Below are 21941 nucleotides of genomic sequence, written 5' to 3' on the forward strand. Positions count from 1 at the left end.
CAGTTTGTTGCAGTAACACCTTCAACTTATCTGGAAGGCTTTACACTAGATGTTGGAAGATTGCTGTGATGACTTGATTGCATTGAGCCACAAGAGCATTAGTGAAGTCAGGTACTGATGTTGAATGTTCAGTTCTAGATCACAAACACCACTCCAACTCATCCCAGTGATCTCGGATGAAGCTCCATCACTCCAGAGAACACAGTTTTACTGCTCCGCAGCTCAGTGCTGGGGAGCTTTATACCGTTCTAGCTCACAATTGGTATTATGACCTTAGGCTCATGTGCTGCAGCTACAGAGGGTCCCGTTCCACTGGAGGTGCTTTTCTATGGAAATGATAAAAATCGTGTGTGTGCAGTTGATTCCAACTCAACGAGTGCGCTCTAAAGTAACTGAAATTACTAGTTAGAAGGCGTCTGGATACTTTTGCATGTACAGTGTATATGCTATTTATGTTGTAGTTATGTGTGATATATATGACGGAATCTGATGTTTTTTACAGTGTTTTATAAAGGCTCTTTGCTGATCGGTGAATCTGCACAGCGCTGTGTTTGGGCTGCGCTGCTTGAACGCGCTCGCTCTCCCTCAGCGCTCAACCCCGTGATGCGGCGCGCATGCGCACTGACTGGATTCCGAGCTGGCCGGGTTTCGCCATTTTCTACACAATAAAGAAAGTAACTAGCTAAATCGGTCTGGTGTTCTTTCAACGAAACTATAAGGGCACTTTGGCCATTAATAAGTTATACCAAAACTCCGTGCGACATCCGAGAATGGAAGACGAAAGCCACCCAAAAACCCTGTGAGTACTTTACAGCACAATAGCATGCGTTTGGATTGGTGTGTTCAAATACCGCACACGTTCACTTAGTTAACGTGGCCACAGCTGTTTTCCCCACAATTAAATATACACAGTCTAAGTTAAAATGTTTCAAACATCCAGAAAACTCAGTCTGCCAAGCTGTCAGGAGGTTCGCTTGTCTGCCCGCCGTGAGCGGCTCGTCTTAGTTAGGCTAATATGTTAGCTAGCTAGCCTGTAAGCGGGGTTGTTAGCTGTCTTTGTAAAAATACAAAATGGAGATAAATAACAAATTATATGTAGTCGTATGCTGGTCCATCGTAACAGAATGGTTCGCCAACGAGAAGTTGGTTTGTAACTTTGCAAGTGTCGACTGGGAGAGACGGTTATTAACGTTAGCTTGCTGTCGTTGCTAGCGCTAGCCGCTTGTTTAGCTATTGTCTGACATCCAGCTCGCTAGCTGCTGGTTTTCAGAGGCCTAACAACTAACCAGGGTCCTGTGGTCTTTTTTAGACTGATTGCCGATGTCATTCTAGATGTTTCACCGTTAAAGTGCCACGTTTTTCGGTTATTTTACCGTTGTTGTTGTAGTCTTCTCTTAATTATACAACCAATTACATCTGTTGGTAGCCGAAATGCCTCCTTCGGTATTCTTAAGCGGAAACGAATGTGTCTGTCAAAAAACATTTTGCCACTGAATAATGTGGGGTTATTTTTACACTGTATTTACTGTGTTATCTGAGATACATTTGAATGTGTTCTGTTATGATGCTTGTTTGCATATTAGTTCGTTAAATGAGCAAAAGCACGACGGCTTGTTTTGTTTCCTTTGTCATTTTTGCTTTTCTGGAACAATAAGGCGCACTTCGTGGAGGTGTTCGTCGTTGTTGTAATCGTTGAACTAATTGAGTAACCTCGTTCACATTTTACTTCCTCACCAATGCACGATAAGACTACTTTGGATATGAAACACATCATGTTACCTTCACTGATTGGAAATAATGTTCTGTAACTTATGTCTCCTTCAGTTTATGTCAGACTCGTGTCCACGATGTTGTGTGAAGAGCTGAGTTTTCAGATCTCTGCGTTTTTGTTTGCCTTTCAGTTACGTGGGAAACCTATCTAGGGATGTCACAGAGAACTTGATCCTTCAGTTGTTCACCCAGATTGGTCCCTGTAAAAGTTGTAAAATGATAACAGAGGTAAGGTTTGAATATACATACTTTATTTAAAGATGGATCAAGCAGTTATTGCTCAAAGAGTCTTAAAGAAGACTCTTAAAATTCATCCCAAATCATTGACCTATGTTGAACTGATACGCAAAGGATATATATTGTTTTAATAAAAGATTTTGCGATCACTTAAGTAGTACACACACACATTTTCTAAGCCGCTTCTCCCTCAGGGTCGCGGGGGGTCTTAAGTAGTATGTTTTATCTTAACATGAAAATTAACATGAAGGAGTTCATGTAAATTAATTAAAATAATTAAGTAAAAGGGGGGAAAAATATACAAAGGAAGAAATAAAGTATTTCTTTACAGTTAAATTAGCTGGATTATCACATTTTAAAACTGAATTTACAGTCTTGTTTAGCAAAAGTAAGCTTTCCTAGCCATTTAATAATATCAGGATGGTGAATCTCTGTTGAATTTTCTGTTTTGCAGCACATAAGCAATGACCCATATTGCTTTGTGGAGTTCTTTGAGCACAGGGATGCTGCAGCTGCCCTCGCAGCAATGAATGGAAGAAAGATTCTGGGAAAGGTACTTTGCTATGTGTGCTGAGACGTGTGTGGTTTGAGATTTCTTTGTGTTCAAGGACCCATCTGCCCAAACCATAACTAACATGTTTTGTTCTGCAGGAAGTCAAAGTAAATTGGGCAACAACTCCAAGTAGTCAGAAGAAAGACACGTCCAGTAAGTTGTCTTTCTATGTTCTGTGTTCAATATGCCATTGAAAATGTTAAAATTGAAGAAACACATTATTAATATGTCTGTATTTTACTTTTTCCCCTTTGCAGATCATTTCCATGTTTTTGTTGGAGATCTGAGTCCTGAGATCACCACTGACGATATCAGAGCTGCATTTGCACCCTTTGGGAAAATTTCGTAAGTGTTGAGAATCTTTTATTCTGTGAAAAATGTGTTCTTTTATTAAATTGTAAACAGCCAGAGCAGTTTGTATGAGGGGCTATATTAAATGTATTGTTAATCTGAGGGCTTCTTGGACTAGTTCTTTTATCATCAGTAGTTTATTTTTTTAAACAACATTTAAGGTTTACAGAAAGTAACATCTAAGAGAGAAGCAATTGATTGCCTTTGGCATTTGTTGAAATGATTAGAGTAGATTTCTGAAGCTTATTTTTATAAAGGACCTTTAGACTTTCAGTAACTACAAATAGCCATTAAGAGAGTACTGGTATTAAGTAAATATTTTAGTGTTTTGCACAAAAGATGGATACGTCCACATATGTTCCTCACCTCACAAAATATTAAAAGGTTAGGTTTTTAGAACTTTTAGAGCAGTACTGTGGTTAGTGCCACATACAGATGTGTGTTCTAATAAGAATATGTGCACCATTAAACATTCCTGATTGAAGAAATGGTAAGTAGATCTAATTTTTAAAGCAGTTCAATATTTGGTATCAAAAATTGTCACTGTGAATCTGAAAATCTTTCAGATTCTTCTTTAGCTGCGAGTGTCAGTTAATAGCACTCTGGTTATTTTACAGAAATGCTCATAGGATTGGACAGGAGCTTGAAGGCTAACAGCAAGGAACTGTGCACACTGGGAACTCAGATGTAGATTTTTTTCTATTTACTCTTTGCTTTTCATACTTATACTGCAGTATTTTCGTATTAACGCTGTAGTATAGTTTTTAACAGTCCTCCAATCTTTCTTGTTAAAATGTTGTTTCATTATGGTTATTTAGTAGTTTTGTTGATAGTTTTGATTCTCTTAAAATGCTGAAAATGTCAATTTTTCGAAATTTGCAGCTTCCCAAACTCCATATTGGTGGTAAAGAATTGACCAGGAAAAATAAAGAAATCTGTTAACAGGCCATGTATGCCGTTTAATTCCTTTTTTCTCTTTTGATATTTCTATATATCTCTACTGGTAGGATTAGAGACAACAGCAGAAATTAGGAGTGCATGGTAAAGAAATTGATTTGTTTTTGTGTTTTTAAAAATGTATTTATTTACTTTTACTGATATGAGTATGTAAGACCTAGTGTGTAACACCAGGATCTCTATGCAGTGGAAACCAGGACTGTGCAAGAGCTCTTAAAAACACAGTAGTATAGCTTGCATGGACTTGTATTTTTTGATAGCTCATTTAATAGTCAGAAGATGCAGAGACTTGCTAGTGTAATGATTTTATTGGATCGTGTAGCATACTGTAAAATGTTTTACAGTACTGTGTGTGTGTGTGTGTGTGTGTGTGTGTGTGTGGTTCCTTTCTTTTCTTTACCATGCTGCCAGCTTCAAAATGAGCTGACATCTTTGGTATACCATTTTCTTTCAGAGATGCTCGTGTGGTGAAGGATATGACAACAGGGAAATCAAAGGGGTATGGATTTGTGTCCTTCTATAACAAACTGGTAAGGCTCCAGCTCAGGAACACAAAGTGAAGGTTATTTCTATTTCTGTTTACTATTATATTTTTTTGAGACAATTTCAATTCTATTGAGATTTTAAAGTAGTTTAGTAAACGTCATTGTAGCAGTGACAAATTAGGTAGCGTTTTTTGGTCTGTCGATGGTTGAGGTCATTTAAGGTTTTAGTATCTATTTATTAAAAAAATAATAATAATGAAAAAAAACTTTATCCTTTATGTTTAAAACTTTGTTTGCAGTTTTAATATTAATCTTCCAGGAAGTGAGCTTGTGTGTCTTTTTATTTTTATTGCTAGGATGCAGAGAATGCCATAGTACACATGGGTGGTCAGTGGTTGGGTGGACGACAGATCCGAACCAACTGGGCAACTCGAAAGCCCCCTGCCCCTAAAAGCGTGCAAGACAGTAAGCCCATCACATGTCTAGGTCAGACCAAGTTGTGGAGGACCACAGTCTTATGCAGTTTTATTGTTCTTAAGAATCTTTAAGAATTTTGTTGATAGAATTAAAAATGCACTAAAATATGTATTCTTGTCTCATGTTTTAAAAATTATTAATTTTCTTCAGGTTTGATAATGCTCTTATTTTTGACAATATCAGGCAGCTCAAAGCAGCTGAGATTTGAAGATGTTGTGAACCAGTCAAGTCCTCAGAACTGTACTGTATACTGTGGTGGCATCCAGTCAGGCCTTTCAGGTAAGTCAAACATGCTCTAAGTGGTGTTTGGTCTTATACCGGTATGATGATTTCATATTTATTATATAACTTGCTTTGTACTGTTTTTACAGAGCACCTTATGCGACAGACATTTTCACCTTTTGGCCAAATAATGGAAATCAGAGTTTTCCCAGAGAAAGGCTATTCTTTTATCAGGTACTTGTGCCCTATGAATATATAGAAAGGTTTAGAGCTTAAAAACTTTCTCTGACAGATTAAACCTGTTTTTTTCCAGCTATATTGATGTCACTTGCAGTCTCTGTCTAAGCGTTCTGTGAGTTGAGGCTAGTGAGTTGAAGACTTTAATCAGCTATGCATTTGGGACGCTGGTTCTGTATGCAGCATTTGCATACATAATTTAAATTAACTTATTTGTGTGTTTTAAGAGTAAAAAATCTTTTTTTTTGTGATGTGAAGTGTTGCAAGAAGTTGAAACAGATTATGTTGCAATTTGTGTAATAACACTGTTTTTTCAATAGATGGCACCAAATATCAAAGTGATTCTGGGAGTTTAATGCAGATGCACTTAATGTGTATCACATGCTGTGTAGCATATTTTGTGTATTTATGGTACATGCATTATGAGTACAAATCTGTCACCTTTGGTTTTACACAAGTATCATTTATTGAGCTGCAATGTGCATATCTAAAAAATAATTGAACTACATAAAATTAAAAGCATGCATCTTCAACAGCATTGTTACTTCTAATCGTAAACGCCTCTCCTGGAATATTGTGTTAGGTTTGTTTATTAAGGCTCTACAATACATTTCCACAGGTTTTCCTCCCATGAAAGTGCAGCCCATGCTATCGTGTCCGTGAATGGAACAACCATCGAAGGCCATATTGTTAAATGCTACTGGGGTAAAGAGTCACCTGATATGGCTAAAAACGTTCAGCCAGTAACTGAACAAGTATGCACCATTCTTTATTATGGATTTTACATTTATATTCAATTACAGTATCGACTGTAGAATTTAAACGTAAATATTTTAATTTTGTCGCATAGTAAGGCTGTTATCTAAAAGTGTGTCTTTTCAATCTGTGATAAAACTGTAATTCAGCAGTGATTTCTGTGTATGATAACTGTTTATGCCAGCCCAAATTATCAGTGGGCTGTAAGTTCATCTATACTCAAGATATTTGAGAATACTTATTTTTAGCTTATTGTGATTTGTTTCTGTAACCAGGGAAGTGAATTAAATATGCTCTTTTTTTTCTTTTTTCTTTTTTTTTTTAAATACTTAAAAGGTGGATTATGGTCAGTGGGGCCACTGGAATCAGGTGTATGGAAATCCTCAGCAGTATGGTCAGTACATGACAAATGGATGGCAAGTACCATCCTATGGAATGTATGGACAAACATGGAATCAGCAGGGATTTGGAGTGGAGTAAGTGTCTTTCTGCATTTAGTTCAGTCTGAACAAATTTTAATATTCTAAAATATTCATGTTGCTTTAATAATGTAAATAACATTAACTTGTTTTATATCCTTGAAAGCTGTTTGTTACTTTTTGAATCTGGCTTTTCATACAATACTGTGGAGCCCCTTGTCTTGCATAATGTGACAGTGTTAATCTGTGGCTAAATTGATTGCACAGACTTGATTTGTATTTTTGTTTTGCATTTTAATCTTGTGAATCAAACAAGCACCCAAGTCTGGTAGCATCAGAGCCTGACAAGTGTTTTAAAAGGAAGAAGAGTTTTCTAACTACAGTTTTCTGCCTAGGTGTTTGAAACTGACGCTCATTTTGTCTCTCTTTTTTCCCCCCATCTCAGACAGTCACAGTCTCCTGCCTGGATGGGAGGTTTTGGGACTCAGCCCTCTCAGGCACAGCCAGGTCCAGTGATGAACCAGGCTAACTTTGGCATGGCTGGTTACCAGACACAGTGATCTGGTCCTTACTTTTCAACGTCTGAGTCACTTTGTGGGAACCCTCGCCTTCTCACTGGGAGGGGATAAAGAGACTAATAGGAGAACATCGACTTTTTCCCAGAGAACGTTCAGAACTGACTTAAATCAGGGTTTGCTTAAGTGTAAAGAAGCAAATTTTGATTAGACACACATGGGATGAATGCCTTCAGCAGGAAACTGAATTTATTTGCGAAATTTATTTTTTTCTTGTTTTAATGGAGTCGGAGAAAATAAACTGCATTTCCCCCACCCCCATCCGTATTGAATATATTTGCTTGATGCCAATTGCAGGAAGTTCACAGGTACATAGCAAAAAGTTGTACATGTTTTGAAACTGATGCTTTTTAAGTGCTTTCCTTTCTCCCCTTCCAAATAGCTGATCATGTGTTTGCTTGTACATCACATTATGGACTTCAAATTTTGTACTGAAAGAAGAGAAACAAGCATTCTGATTCAGTAAACACATGTAAGTAAAGGCACTTTTTGGGGTTCATTGGACCCGTGTCTTGTAAATGTTTAAGTGTAAATGAATTTCTATGTGCAGTTGTGTATATTTAATCCACATTAGCTCCTCATTTCTCTCAGAATTCTAGAGTTTGATACCGCGTGTATGATATTCTCTTTTTACTATGATTTGCCGACACAGTGAAATATCTCATTCAGTATAGAGAAAGGGTCACTATGGCTGATTATGTAAATAACCTTTGATAACTTGGTGTGGAATAGGGTTTCAGAATATGCATTCTTCATTACTGGGTTGAGCAGATCCACTACTGCTCTTCATGAACGAGTGTGACTGATGTGCTGAATTGATTCAGTGTTACAAATAAGCCTTAATTTTCAGTCACGCAACTTTCAATTTAAAAATTTGAGACCCTTGTAGAGAGTTGTATTGTTGATTTTAGAGCCCACCGTAGATTTTGTCCATTTGCAGTTTTGAAAATACGCGTGCCATTTTCTCTAGTAGCCAGAGAAATGAGATTTGGGTATTTTTCTGGGGACTTTGTGGATTTGAAATGCATGTTTCAAATCACATTGTTGAGGTTGCTTAAAGAATCGAATGTAATAGGTAAAATGTTTGAATGCAATTTAGCGTTTGATAATTTTCTTTTAAGTCTAAATGAGTCTCAATAAATGAACCATTGGACTAGAAATAATTGTTTGATTTTTTTTTTTTTTGTGCATTTAGAAGAATTCGGGGTGCCAATTTTTTTGTTTTTTTTAACTTCCTCTCTGCTCTACATTAGAAGTTGTGCTTCACTTAACATGTGGAAGATATTATCTAAAACATGACACATAATAAAGCAGATTAATCACACTCCAGTGAAAAATCAGAACATTGCACATAATGGGTTAAATATAAGCTGCTTGTAACAAAAGGAAATTCAGTACTGTCTAAATATGATGTATATCTTTATTCTTTATCTTTATTCAGAGATTAAGAGAAACAATCACTGGCAGCTCACCTGAACGGGCGTTATTAGCGTCAGGCATACACCCAACAAACACTGCTAATATGATTAAATATTAAATATGTTTTCAGTTTTGTATGCTAACAAAACAGCATGGAACTAAGTGTACAATTGAAATTGCTCCTATGCCTTTCTTAAATTAATGGCTCTCTTTTAAACAGCACATAAGCATTTGTTAAACATAGATGTACAGGAAATTCAGAACTATAAAATACAGAATGCAGCACCTAAACAATCTAACAAGTGATGTATGAGAGACTCTTATATTCTCAAATATTTCTACAATAGATTTAAATTTTTTTGTAATGTACAGGATTTATTTGCCATTTTCTCCGTTTCTGATTCAGTGACGTGTAGAGGTACTGTTCTCTGTGACAGCGGGCCAGCCTATGTCTGAATATAAACCACTTGCTGCATTCTCCAAGTGAGCAGCTGATGACCAGGATGGTGAGTCCTGTGTCAGACCTCTCTCTAGGTTTATCAGAACATTCCCTCCAGATGCAGGCCTCTCCTGCTGTAATGGGAGAGCATTCAGAAACAAAACCACAGTTTAAACACTGCAGAGATATGATGATGCATTATGTGATCATATGTGTATTAAAAGGGCCTTTTGTAAAGTGAGGGGAAATAACTATCCAGGCACTTTTGTTTTTGTTATTTAGCATGTTTCTAGTGCTTCTATACACTTAACATCAAACACACGTCTATTAACTTTGTACTTCTCAGTATGCTCCAACAGCATAAATGAATATGTATTTATATACACATGCACTCTCTTTTAAAGCCATTACTTTAAGAGAGAGAGAGTGCATGTGTATATAAATAAGAGTGGACACTCTTATTAGATTGCCAGATAATAAAGTGCGATTAGGAAGAGTGAACACTCTTCCTAATTGCACTTTATTATCTGGCAGTCTAATATATGAATCTGGCTTTGATGGATGTTAGGAGAACATTACCTACCAGATAGTAGAGTGCCAATGGTAAAGTTTGGCGGAAGAGGAATAATGGTCTGGTGCAGTTTTTTGGGGGTTGGGCTCGGCTCCTTAGTTCCAGCGAGGGTAATGTTAATGCCACAGCGTGCAAAGACATTTTAGACAATTATATGCTTCCAACTATGTGGCGGTAGTGGAGCAGGCCCTTTCCTTGTCCTTGTGTACAAAGAGAGACATGGTTTGATAAGTTTGGTGTGGAGGAACGCCAGGGGTCTTCACAGAGCTCTGAACAGCTCTGGGATGAATTGAAATGTCAATTATGATATTGTGAGTCTTTTTGTCCAACAAGTGGGCAACTGCATTATAATGGCCATTATTTTGGAAGGGGATGTCCAACAAGCTCATATCGGTGTGATGTATAGGTGTCCCCATATGTTTAGCCATATATTGTATATATATTAATACTGTGAAAATTTGTCATTATAAAATACATCAAGGTGTTGCCATTGGTTGGGAAAATTTATGCAAGAAGTAGCAATCATGGTGAAGATACAGGAGTATCTCAAAGTTCTCAGGGACAACATTTTCGTTATATTGTCATTATTATAATAAATCGTCCCCAGGCAGGTGTGCCATACATTTCACAATGCACTCTGAGACTAATGATGAGGAAAATGAGTCAGCAGTCTCTCAAAAACAATAAGCAATGAACTGCAGTGTAATCATCTCAGTTCCTACATCCCACACAAAATTCCTAAGGAGCGCAAAGATACACATTTAAAATTTGCACACAAGCACTTTGAGAATGTATAACTCTTATGAAGCAGTGTTCTCTGGTCAGACGAAAGAAAACTTTGGAAGAATTCTTTGGCAATGATTCAATTCATCATGTTTGGTGGAAGAAAGGTTATATGTATGATCCCAAGAACACCATATCACAGTGCTTTGGAGGAGGGGGCATCATAATTTGGGGCTGCTTGTCTACAAATGGTACTGGAGCTTTACACATCATTGGAAATACTCAAACCCCCCAAAATAATTCAAAAAGAAGATGGTGTTTGCATGGCCTAGTCAGCCTCGTCAATAGAATTACATTGAAAATTAAGGGAGGATTTTGAAATTGGGAGACCATTAGAGAGACCATTGTAAGTTTGGGCAATTGAAGACTGTATTCCAAGAGAATTGGGCCAAAATCAAACCGCAATTCTGCAATAAGTGAAGTACTTTTTACCCTAGAAGCCTTGCATCTGTTATTGCCAGCAATAGCTCAGTACTAATGTTATTAATTTGTGGTGTGCATTTTTCCCTACCATTTGTTTAAAACAAATATTTATGTTTACGAATCATTCTTTTTTGTGTATTTGAAGTATATTAAATGACAAAAACAAAGGTCTGCATACCTGTTTCCCCCTCTCTGTACATAGTAACATTTTGTTTGTCAAGCCTCTTTTTGAAATTTATTATTTGCATGTATTTATTTATATAACAAAGCAGAGTAACATGATCTGTCTAAAGCCGATACCTCTTTTCTGATAGTCAGGTGTTTTCCTGTGGTCTCTTTTTTGTTTGTTTTACCAGCATCCTGAAGCCCAAGTTTCTCCATGACCACGTCAATCTTAGCCATTGTGGTGGCTAATGCACATTCCAGTTCAACCACCTGTTTGACCAACCTAGAAGAGAGCAGTAATGGCCATCAGAGCAGGTGCAGCATGAACTAATGTGCTCATACATTACAATAGAAAGAACACACTGAAAGCATGCAAAATGAATTCATCAGTCATTTATATAATACACTGTTGAGTCGAATCGCTGTTGGCTGCTATTTGACATAGATGGTCATCTTTTCTTCTTTTTAACGTATTGACTCTTACTATCCTACAGTTTTGGTATTTTGATCAATTACAATTACAAAATATTTACATGAGACAGTCACACATGCCATGTTGTTGTTTTCAGGAGACCCCGGGCTACTCAGATATACCATTGTTTGATATGTTAATGTTAACATAATGCAAACTTTGATATCTATGAATTTGGCCATTTTTTGATCAAAAAGGTATTTCACACATGATAATTTCCTAATAATTTTTGAGTTGTGAAGCCTTAATACAGAGATATAATATCGTGATTACAAGTAGGTGGTTTTTCGAGCTGGATTTCTCGCTGATACTTTGTCACACCTCAATGTTCCGGCTAGATAGGGCATGGTCTGCTGACTGCGGTGATACATGTATGATGTCTGTGAGAGAAACTGTTCCAAAGTTGTAAAGGCTAGAAGGCAGCTATGCATGTTGGCTGCCAAATGTGGGTTAATGGTGATTAGGTTTACCAAATGATGAAAAAAGATAGAAATTAACCAGCAAAATCAATTTTGGGTTCCAAGATTCTTTAGTGATAGTACCATGGAGGTAGGTGCATTGATTTGCTGAGTGCAGTGTGTGTGCATGCCTACATCTGAAACTGCTCCTGAGTCACTGAGATGGATCTTGTCTTCTCCTTGTCTTCTGCTGAATTTCCACTCTTTCCATAGTTGAGTCCAAGATTATGAAGTTCTGCACTGAGTGCATCCTGGTCAAACAAATACTCATTTCATTTAAAGTTTTCTGCTTAATCCAGTCAGTAGAGGTGACACAGAATTATGTTTTGAACAAACACAATTAACAAAATACTTTATACAAAAGTTTCCATGATTTCAAACTGTCCTTCAAAACAAGTACAGCACACAAGTACACTATCAATTAGTGTACTTAATTAGAGGAAAGAATCTCAAACCCTTTTCTCCTCCAGTTCTCGTTTCATAGTTTCCTGCTCCTCCACGTCTAGAATCTGATTACCATCCTGGTCAAATTTGGAAAAGGCTGCTGAGATCTCATGATCAGCATGACCCATTCTGAGTGGAAAGACAACAGCAGTCATGGTCACTTATCATTGCTGGGCATGTTCCTAATTAATAGAAGTGTGACTTACTCTTTCAGAGTTTCTCTGAAGTCTTTGAATTCCAGCTCTTTTGACCCTGACCGTAAGGCCTTCTGGACATCAGAAATCTTTTCTTTTTTGAGTTTCAGCTTCATGAAGGTCTTGGCATAACTCTGAAATGAAATGAAACGGCATGAAGTGCTACTAGCTTTAAGTACTAAAGTTGGGTTTCTCTGACCCTTAACTAAGAAGCTTTATTGTGAGACCAAAGAAGCCTTATTTTATGATTCACCTGTTTAATGATATCAGTGAGCTGGAGTTCATCTTTCTGGGATGCAAGCTCCTCCTTTACTTCAGAGTATGTGTCATTGATGATGGCCAGAAACATATTCTGTGGAATAAAAATGCCATATTGGGATGAAGTCATATTTGCTTCAAAGGGTTAATAAATGTAGATTAAGGGTGTCCAATCGTATCTGTTTTGGGCCAGTATGGCTGCAGGTTTTCATTTCAACAAAGAAGGAGCACACATCATTAGCTGTGTGAGAACTAAGCAATTGATTAAACCATCAGAATTAGGTGTGCTCCTGATCGTTTGGATTAAAAACCTGTGGTCCTTCACAAATATGACTGAACACCATTGATCTAGATCTAGTGGTTTACTGGGCTCACCAGTAACACAAAGAAGACAAAGAACACATAGGTGAAAAAATATATGGGTCCAAGCACTCTGTTTGCCTGTTCAATGGCATCATAGTCAAAGTCTCCAAGGATGATTCGAAACTGTGTGAATCTGCAAGAGATCAAGCAACAAGATGTAAAAAGATTGAAGTATGGTTGCAAAATATGAAGCCTTATGAAATGAGTCTATACTATTTTGTACCTACTAGTGTAGAATCAAGTTTCAACTTCAAACACTGTCAGAAAGCCTCTTACATGCATTTGTGAAATGTGCTGAATGATTCAACCTCAGTTCCAAAAAGAAGATATCCCAACTGAGCATAGGCAAAAAACACAATGAAGAACATGATGGCAAAGCCCAGGATGTCAGTGGCGCAGCGGGCCAGAGTGGAGGACAGCTGAGTCATTGTTTTATTGAAACTGATATACTTGAATATCTACAGAGATAAAGATCACCAATAGATTATAACTAGCTGGGTCCATTCTGCATAGATTTTATCAAATGCTTGTTTGCAATAGTGAACTATAGAAATATCTTACCTTGATCCAAGCAAAAAACAAGTTCACAGCATTCATGTTGTTATACTGTGTTTGCCAAAATGCAAGAAATTCAAAATCGGCATAGATGTCGGACTCTTGCAATAGTTTTCCAAGTAATTTGTCCACTTTGATGGTCCGAAATACATTGAACACAATTGCTATAATAGCAAGCTGGGAAACAGACATCACCATTATTGTAACTCCACCATACATGTTTTTTAACTTAAATTTAGAGGAAAATATAGGGGCAGATATTAGACTAGCCTTACCAGTATGATCACCACATCCAGAATGTTCCAGATGCTTTTGAAGTAGGAGAACTTGTGTATGCGGAGTTCCAGTATCTCCTCCACAATGTAGTAAAGGATGAACACACAGAACACTATCTCACAGCCAATGATGAAGTAATCCCACATGGTAATATAGCGAATCAGCTTCACCGTCCTTATCTGGTACGAAGGAATTGCTCCACCAGTGGCTGGGAATTCAACCACTAATCTGAAAGCAAGGAAAGCTCATTGTTTTACTTGTTCTAATGTAGAATGATCATACAAATGCATTAGGATATTTAAGAGATTCTTATATATTATTACCTAATAACACAAAAGAGATTGATATTAGCATTGTATGCAGAAAAGTCAATGAAAACAGCTCTGGTTCCATGGTCCAACCACAGGTTGTTATTAAGATCAGCCAGTAACTCAGCACTTTCTTCTTTTGTCATGGCCAGATCTTGGTAGTACCCTCCTCCGCTGTATGTGGCAAGCATCCCCCAGTGGTTTGACCCTTTCAGCTCTTTTTCTGTGTGGTACTGCCAACTGAAGAGGAGGGAGACCAATGTCATAAATAATGACTTATTTATATGAGACATAATGTAGAAAAAATCTAATCAGTAGTTGTTGATAATAACTGTCTGATGAACTACAGTCTGTAATTTTACAACTTCAATGTGCTCCTATATGGTGTATATACACCGATCAGGCATAACACCTCAGTGTCACTGCTGGACTGAGAATAATTCACCAACCAAAAATATCCAGCCAACAGCGTCTGGTGACCCCTGCTGAAGGACTAGAGGATGACCAACACAAACTGTGCAGCAGCAGATGAGCTACTGTTTCTGACTTTACATCTACAAGGTGGACTGACAAGTAAGGAGTGTCTAATAGAGTGGACAGTGAGTGGACATAGTGTTTAAAAACTCCAGCAGCACTGCTGTGTCTGATCTACTCATACCAGCACAACACACACTAACACACCACCACCAGGTCAGTGTTACTGCAGTGCTGAGAATGATCCACCACCTAAATAGTACGTGCTCTGTGAGCTTCCATGGGGGTCCTGACCACTGAAGAACAGGGTAAAAGGGGTCTAACAAAGTATCAGAGAAACTGCTGGACTACAGTCTGTAACTGTAGAACTACAAAGTGCACCTATGTAGTAAGTGGAGCTGATAAAATGGACAATGAGCATAGTTCTACTGTTTTACACCACTCCAGCTGACACTTAGGATTGCATATAGTGATCTTAGGCTTGAGTGCAGCTGCTCATGAAAACCCGTTTTGTGAAGCTCCCAACACATAATTCTTGAGCTGAGCTGATGTTGCTTCCAGAGGCAGTATGGATTTTTAGGTGCTACATGCTTCAGTACTGTGTGCTCTGTGAGTTTATGTGGTCTATCACTTTGTAACTAAGTTGACCCATTCTACTGCCAGTGAGATCGCAGCTATGTAGCTATAGTTATGAGGCTATGTGCTTGATTTTATACAAAGAATGTGGCTGAAACACCGGAACTCAATAATTAGGAGTGTCCACATACTTTTGGCCATATCATGTTTGTCAGTGTTATTATAACAAAACCTTGTATCTTCATTTTTGTCATTTTATTTTTTTGACACATTTTGAAAGTACCAGCTGGTGTTTGTGCTGTGTCAAAATTTCATGATGAATGGTCCTAAATGACTTCTGTGTTTATGCAGCTAAGAACATTGTTTAAAACCTTTTATTTTGGCATTAACTGTGCTTTTTGTTTGTACAACCACTATTTATCATTAGAATAAATGCAAACATAAATACAGCAACTAGAATTTCTTCTTTGTAGTAGCAGTTGATACAGTGTGAGCTAGTTTGAAAAACAAAGTTTGGTTCCAGATGTATCCTGGACACTCCATTATATCCATTATATGGATTTTTAAATTTACATCATTAGTATACTTTATCATAATGAAGAATTAATCAGTCAAACCAAGCATCATAAGATTAAATAATTTGTATATATACATTTGTAAATAATATTTTTATTTGTATATATGATTTTTTTTTTCATCCCAGCCCTTCTGGCCTTTCCACCACCACTCCCCTCCCCAGTCCTTGTTATATAGTTACTGCTTTGTGAATACCAGCCCTGATGCTTATTATTTTTGTTTCTGATTCATATGCAGATATAGTTCAATAAATGACCTTTTCACCTTACCAGACTACACCTACTATGACTAAGGCCTTCTTCTAACCAGCTGGAGAGACTTGTACATAAGTGTTATAGAATGGATGTGATACTTGATATGTTTACTAATAAATAGGATTTAACCTCTGACAATCAAGCTAGCTGACAATGATAGAGACAGTATGAAGCATCACTCACGCTGTTCCATTGATGAGTCCAAACGAGCTGTCATCTTCTTTCTTGTCACTGTACACATCAAAACAGTCAGTGATTTCCTCCTTAAAGTCACTGTGCACCTTGCAAGACTTGTTCTTCACTTTCAGTTGACGGATGCGGGGGACACCCAGGAGCATGTTCTCATAGTAGATGAAGGAGTGTGTCCCAGTCTCAAGAGACTGGTTATTGTACCAACTGGTCCAGTAGAGGCCATCCAGCAATGGACCTTGCGTATACTAAATGGATAAAGAAAGAGGAGCACTAATTCATTCATTGTGACTTCATTGTATGTTTAGCAGGTATTGTAGGCCAAACAAGTGATCACTGACCATCAATCATTCCGCCTACACCTATAACATAACTTTTCATCACCTGACAATGTCCACCTTCACTATAATCTAAATGCTGCATATCAGTGATCATCAATCCCTCCTGGAGATCTACTGATTTACTTTTCTGACCTACAGTCCTGAAGATCATTGGCTGGAGCAGGTGTGGCAGACTGTGGTGGGAAAATAGACTTCATAGAAAGGCAGATCTCCAGGAATACACAATATGCTACATCAACATATTTTTGTCCTTCATTTTATATACTTTTGGCAGTAATTGTGCTGATGGACTATATCATCACTGTCCTAAAAAAGGCATGTCTCCAAAATGGTAACTTTACAGTAGAAGGCAAAAATGTACGTTTAATGTAGGTTAATGCAAAGGGGTCTTATTTTAAATCATTTTGGAGCATTTCTATTGGTCCATTCACCATGAAATTACCACACAATGTGAAGAGCAGCCAATGTGGTCAATTGATAAAAAAAAATTAATTTTATTTTTTTTTGTCAACAATGAAATTTTATTCACGTGGAAATTATTTGTATATTTGAATCAGCTAAATTTGGTGCACTAGTTTTTTCCTGTAGGATTTCAGAAAATTTGGCTGGTATCTTGAGAGCTTGAAGTTATTCTGTCCAGAAATGAGAGGAATCACTCACAGTCCAAAAATTGTCCATGTTGGAAATGGACAGGAATGTGACTCCGCTGTCGCTTGGTGAATTCACAAACAGATCAGTCATAACTTTAGTGTAGTAATAGGTGGTGGAGCTGGTCATTCCGTAGGTCACTGAAAGGCAACAAGATGATTACTAAGTATAGTAATGATAGCACATTTCCTATCAGATTCCTATCAGAGCTCATGCTGGTTATCTATTCTGTTCACCTGAACACAGACAAGAGCCACCATAGCGAGCCTTTTCATGCAAGATTCCTTCATTTGCAATGAACACATCATAAAAGCCAAATGCTTCAATTAAGAGAGAGTGATTTGTTTGAGGAAAGAGAACACTGGAGGACACAAAAAGCTCCCATAAACAATGCACCTCCAACACATACAAAGCCTAAATAGCCCGGCTTGGGCTCTTATCAGTAAAAAACAGCAGAGCGCAGCTTGTGTTTCTTTCAGCATTGATGTTCCTCCGCACAATACTCTGTATATCACAGGGGAGGGGTGAGGGTTTCATAATAGCCATTTAGGCTGAGACAGATCACTGAAGATAATAGAATCCAGTAGAAGAATAATCCATTGGGTTAGGATATTTTTGACATGGCGCTCTTCTAATGTTCACTCATTCTTCATTCATCATTCTCATCCACAAATATGAGCCCCATATGGAAATCTGATATATGGCAATATATGGATTTGAAATATATGACATACATATTTGCATATATGAACATCTCTTATATCCAACTTAGGTTTTGTCATTTATGGATGTAAATGTGACATTTATGAATAGGCTGTTTTCAAATATGGGACATCTATTTCAGCGACATTTCAACAGTTGCAAACATGTATGTATAACATAAAAATATATACGGCAGTTGTCTGAAGAAAACCTTGTATCTCCATTTTTGATGTTTTTACAGTACTGTGCAAAAGTCTTAGGTACCCAAGACACATTTTCAAAATCTATTTATTTGTGTAGTGTGTTTATTTGCCAAGAAAAGTGTTAATATTTGAAAAAACAACATTTATAGAATATATATATATATATATATATATATGTATATATATATGTGTGTGCGTCTATAATAAATAGTGATTTTATGGAGGTTCAGTATTATATGTAGTTAAAGAGCAACTCACCAATCAGTGCTCCAGTAAATTGAGCTCATGATGTAACTGATGATATTAACAAGTCTCTGTGGCGGCTGTGGAGGTGTCAAGGAAAAATATGGACCCAAGAAATTCTTGTTACATTTTATTGTTTTTATGTTTATTTGAATTATGAATATGACTTTATTCTAAAGTATATTGTGATAAACTCACTGCTGAGGTAAATTGTTGCAAAATTTGCACAGATGCCTAAAACCTTCGCACAGTACTCTATATGACCATATATTTTGAAATATATTCTTGACCTTTATGATATATGTGCATATATGGCCATATATTAGATTTGCACAAATTAAATGAAATAAAAAAAACAAACAAACAAATAAATAGCACAGTGGCTGCTGTCATTTAGCCATATTATTAATTAATGAAACTTCTAAAACTGTTTTTCAGTACTTTATATTTCTACAGGTGTTTTTCGAGCTCTGTAGTCATTTGTGCTGAAACATAAATGAGTAAATTATTGTAGTACATTCAGAATCCTCATACTTACACAGACATATGTCCACTAGAAAAACAATGTAGACAAGTAACTCCCTGAGGGTGGTTCTTACAAAGAGTTCTCGATTCTCTGTCGTATCTTCAGTCAGTGTAGTTCCCCACAGTCCTATTGAATCGGAATAAACTTTTTAAAGCAAAACAAAAATGCAGATTATCCCTTAAATATGTTTTATTGTTTTTACTATACTGTTTAATGTAGCTGCATAATTACACAATAATCAGTTTTTATTGGTAATCAGTTATTATTGCATTAATTTTACATCCTGTATCAACAGGGTTAAAACTAAATTTTTTTACTTTTTCCAGTGTCAAATTACAAAAATATGGTAAAAATATAAAGATTTTTTCTTTCTATAAACAAGACTGTACACAACAATATATTCAAATTCAAATTCTAGTAAACAAAAATCTTGTATCACACTTCCATAATCAAAAATGAGACTGTAAGAATAGGGATGTTTTTGTGGCATATACACTCTACTGTATCTACTCTACTGTATCTACTGTATAAACTGGTTTGCAAAATTGTGTAATGCACAGTTACCTTTGATAGCTCGTAAAATAGAGGAGCAGCATCCGGAGCTTTTCTTCTCAGAGTACTGGTTCCTTACGCTGTCTTCGGCTGGGTACGGGTTTGGTGCACTTAGTTTACCCATGCTGTCCAGGGGACTGTGGAAGAGGGGCTGTGGGTTATACACAGTGCTGATAGAGCGCACTGGTGGAGGAGTGCCACAGTAGGCTTGATTCACCCAAGCTCTTTTCCCCAGGTTCTCCAGTTCACACTCCACCTGACTGCTCAGGTGGCTCTCGGCCCGGTTGTTGAGTTTTTGCATGCTGTTGGTTGCTGAGGTCGTGTGTGTCGCTCAGTGGTTTTCACGGGACACTGAAACAAGCCTTCTGACTGCTGAATGGTACTACCTGCTTTTATACCTTCCTCTTAGACAGCAATCACAGAGAACATAGCACTGGTTTTTGAAGAGGGAGGGAGCACTCTTTTGTTCACACAGCCCATAGAACCCTATCCTGCCATTGAAGAATCTGTGACAGAGATGCTGTAAAAGCAGGAAAACTAGTAAATACAGAAAATGTATATTGAATTTACATATAGATACATGAAAATTGTACATTACACATGTAGCGTTTTATTCCAAAACACATAGACCACATTCAGGAATTTGATTTTCTTTCAAGTTATACATTGTGCATTTTATGTACACAATTATGACATATTGACAATTATGATCCAGTTTAATCATAATACAGAAGCAGGGGACTGTAGTGTTATACACTTGAAAAAGATGGTCCTTCAAGAGTTCTTTAGTAAAGGCAATTGTTTTGTTTAGACCATATGTAGAACTCTTACCCAAGAGCTCAATGCTGGTGGTGTTTAGGGTTAGAACTGAACACTGGACTCCTGTTTGTAGTGCACTGGTGTTATCTACTGTACACTCTTAAAACGATGGTTATTCAAGGGTTCTTTAGTAAAGAAAGTTGTTCTATATAGGACTGTGAACACTCAAAAACGCTTTTGCGTGATTAAAGGGGTCTTTGCATTGTGAAATGCTTCTTCAAAATAGAACCTTAAATCTGAAGAACGATTTTACGATGCAAAGAACTCTTTAACGATGGACAGGGTTCTTTGAGTCACTGTCTGACTTTTGCACAGTACTGTATATAAATTAAAATGAGGTTTATAAAATAGTTGTATTTATTAAACCAGACACAGTCAAATTTAACTGTATTTATTTCAAAGGAAGTGCTAACATATAAAGTCATTTGCTGATTGGTGATTTTTCAGTCCTGAGCTTTACTTGCATCAGCTATGAAGATATGATTTGACTGACCTTAAACTTACTAAATGTTATTCTGTTAAGGAAAAAATAAATAACTACCTTCATGTCTTTGACAACATAAATTAATATAAAACATTCTATTTAAATAGAAAGACCTGACAATAAATGTGCCAAATATGCTTTTAGAACATGCAGAATAGTACATATTAAATTTATAACAACATGCAGTATTTAGCATACATGCTGAAATACAGTAAATGAAATACAGATGTAAGAACACCTTATGCATCTTTGTAAGCAATTATCAATTGACTACTAAATCAATGCCATACTTATGGCACTGTCATGGTGAAACATGGACTCATTACTCATTTGTTAACAATGCCAAAACAATAGATTCGGATGAATAGAGTACATACAAGCAATGTGTCAGTTGGCAACTGATGATGAATGCATGTGCCTCACTAGCAACTGCAAGGCTGCCTTTATGGTAATCTACTAAACATTATGTGTTCACTAGATGGCCTATGCTAATGAACATATAGATGTTCATATGACACGCATTAATGTATGGCCGGCCACCTGTTAGGAAGCACCGAGAATACATTAGAGCTGCACAGCACTGTGTGCAAACAATCTACACAGCATAAGCTTCACTGAGACCATCTGTACTGAAAGCAATACAATGTCACAGTTGAATCATACAAGTCCTCTCAGTCATAAAAGAAACAAATGACATCATACGTATGTATGCTTTTCATGTAGATTAGCAAAATATGAATTAAAAAAAGATTGCAGAAAAAAAATTGCGTATATAAGATTGTATTTTAAAAAATGTAACATTTTGGCACAAACACTGAATATTTTGAATATGAATTTATGAATTTAGGGGAAATAAGATCCACAGTATTATGCGGTCAGTCTGCAATAATCATTTAGAAACCCTTTTAAAAAGATGAAAGAGCTTATTGATGATTATTGGTATTATTTTGCCATGTTAAATGCTATAAAGATTGCATGAGTGGTACAATGACAGTTGAGCTACATGTATTAATAGTGGTGTATTTGCTCTCTGTGGCTTTGTGTACACGCCTTGACCTGAGTGCAGGCCCCTCACGCCTCGCTGCTGCACAATACCCACATTACCCACAGTCAGTGCACAACAAAGAGTTTAATTTTCTTTCCCTGATCAAGAGCGGTTGGAAAGTCTGGCATTTCAGAAGCTGTAG

At 37.0% G+C, this 21941-nt stretch overlaps 2 protein-coding genes across 3 annotated transcripts; one reads left to right on the forward strand and one right to left on the reverse strand.

The window, feature by feature from the left end:
- The first annotated feature begins 603 nt into the window (after positions 1-603).
- Positions 604-8199, forward strand: tial1 (TIA1 cytotoxic granule-associated RNA binding protein-like 1). Of its 2 annotated transcripts, none has more exons than XM_017696526.2 (12): positions 604-799; positions 1902-1998; positions 2462-2560; positions 2659-2713; positions 2818-2905; positions 4323-4398; positions 4710-4839; positions 5014-5109; positions 5202-5286; positions 5909-6044; positions 6382-6521; positions 6910-8199. In XM_017696526.2, exons 1-12 carry the CDS (start codon positions 771-773, stop codon positions 7022-7024), a joined length of 1146 nt encoding a protein of 381 aa, XP_017552015.1. In that variant the 5' UTR covers positions 604-770; the 3' UTR covers positions 7025-8199. The 2 variants fall into 2 exon arrangements, with proteins under 2 accessions (XP_017552015.1, XP_017552016.1); XM_017696527.2 differs by having other exon boundaries at positions 4710-4818.
- A 631-nt stretch (positions 8200-8830) lies between these two features.
- Positions 8831-19752, reverse strand: pkd2l1 (polycystic kidney disease 2-like 1). Its single transcript, XM_017696475.2, has 15 exons — positions 19464-19752; positions 18912-19025; positions 17238-17365; positions 16231-16484; positions 14183-14407; positions 13859-14087; positions 13590-13760; positions 13305-13486; positions 13041-13161; positions 12661-12759; positions 12420-12541; positions 12225-12342; positions 11905-12020; positions 10975-11122; positions 8831-9031 (listed from the first exon to the last, which is right to left on the reverse strand). Exons 1-15 carry the CDS (start codon positions 19750-19752, stop codon positions 8861-8863), a joined length of 2487 nt encoding a protein of 828 aa, XP_017551964.1. The 3' UTR covers positions 8831-8860.
- Positions 19753-21941: the final 2189 nt, after the last annotated feature.

The sequence above is a fragment of the Pygocentrus nattereri genome, chromosome 5, assembly GCF_015220715.1.
Source record: "Pygocentrus nattereri isolate fPygNat1 chromosome 5, fPygNat1.pri, whole genome shotgun sequence".
Taxonomy (NCBI): Eukaryota; Metazoa; Chordata; class Actinopteri; order Characiformes; family Serrasalmidae; genus Pygocentrus; species Pygocentrus nattereri.

Excerpts from the sequence above, each read along its gene's own strand:
- tial1 (XM_017696526.2), top strand. The coding sequence starts at position 771 with ATGGAAGACGAAAGCCACCCAAAAACCCT. Across the intron at positions 1,999-2,461 it reads GTTGTAAAATGATAACAGAG|CACATAAGCAATGACCCATA; the intron begins GTAAGGTTTGAA and ends TCTGTTTTGCAG. Across the intron at positions 4,840-5,013 it reads TAAGCCCATCACATGTCTAG|GCAGCTCAAAGCAGCTGAGA; the intron begins GTCAGACCAAGT and ends TGACAATATCAG.
- pkd2l1 (XM_017696475.2), bottom strand. The coding sequence starts at position 19,752 with ATGCAAAAACTCAACAACCGGGCCGAGAGCCACCTGAGCAGTCAGGTG. Across the intron at positions 12,760-13,040 it reads TTGTCTTCTTTGTGTTACTG|AATATGTTTCTGGCCATCAT; the intron begins GTGAGCCCAGTA and ends TTTATTCCACAG. Across the intron at positions 12,343-12,419 it reads TTCAGAGAAACTCTGAAAGA|AATGGGTCATGCTGATCATG; the intron begins GTAAGTCACACT and ends CTTTCCACTCAG.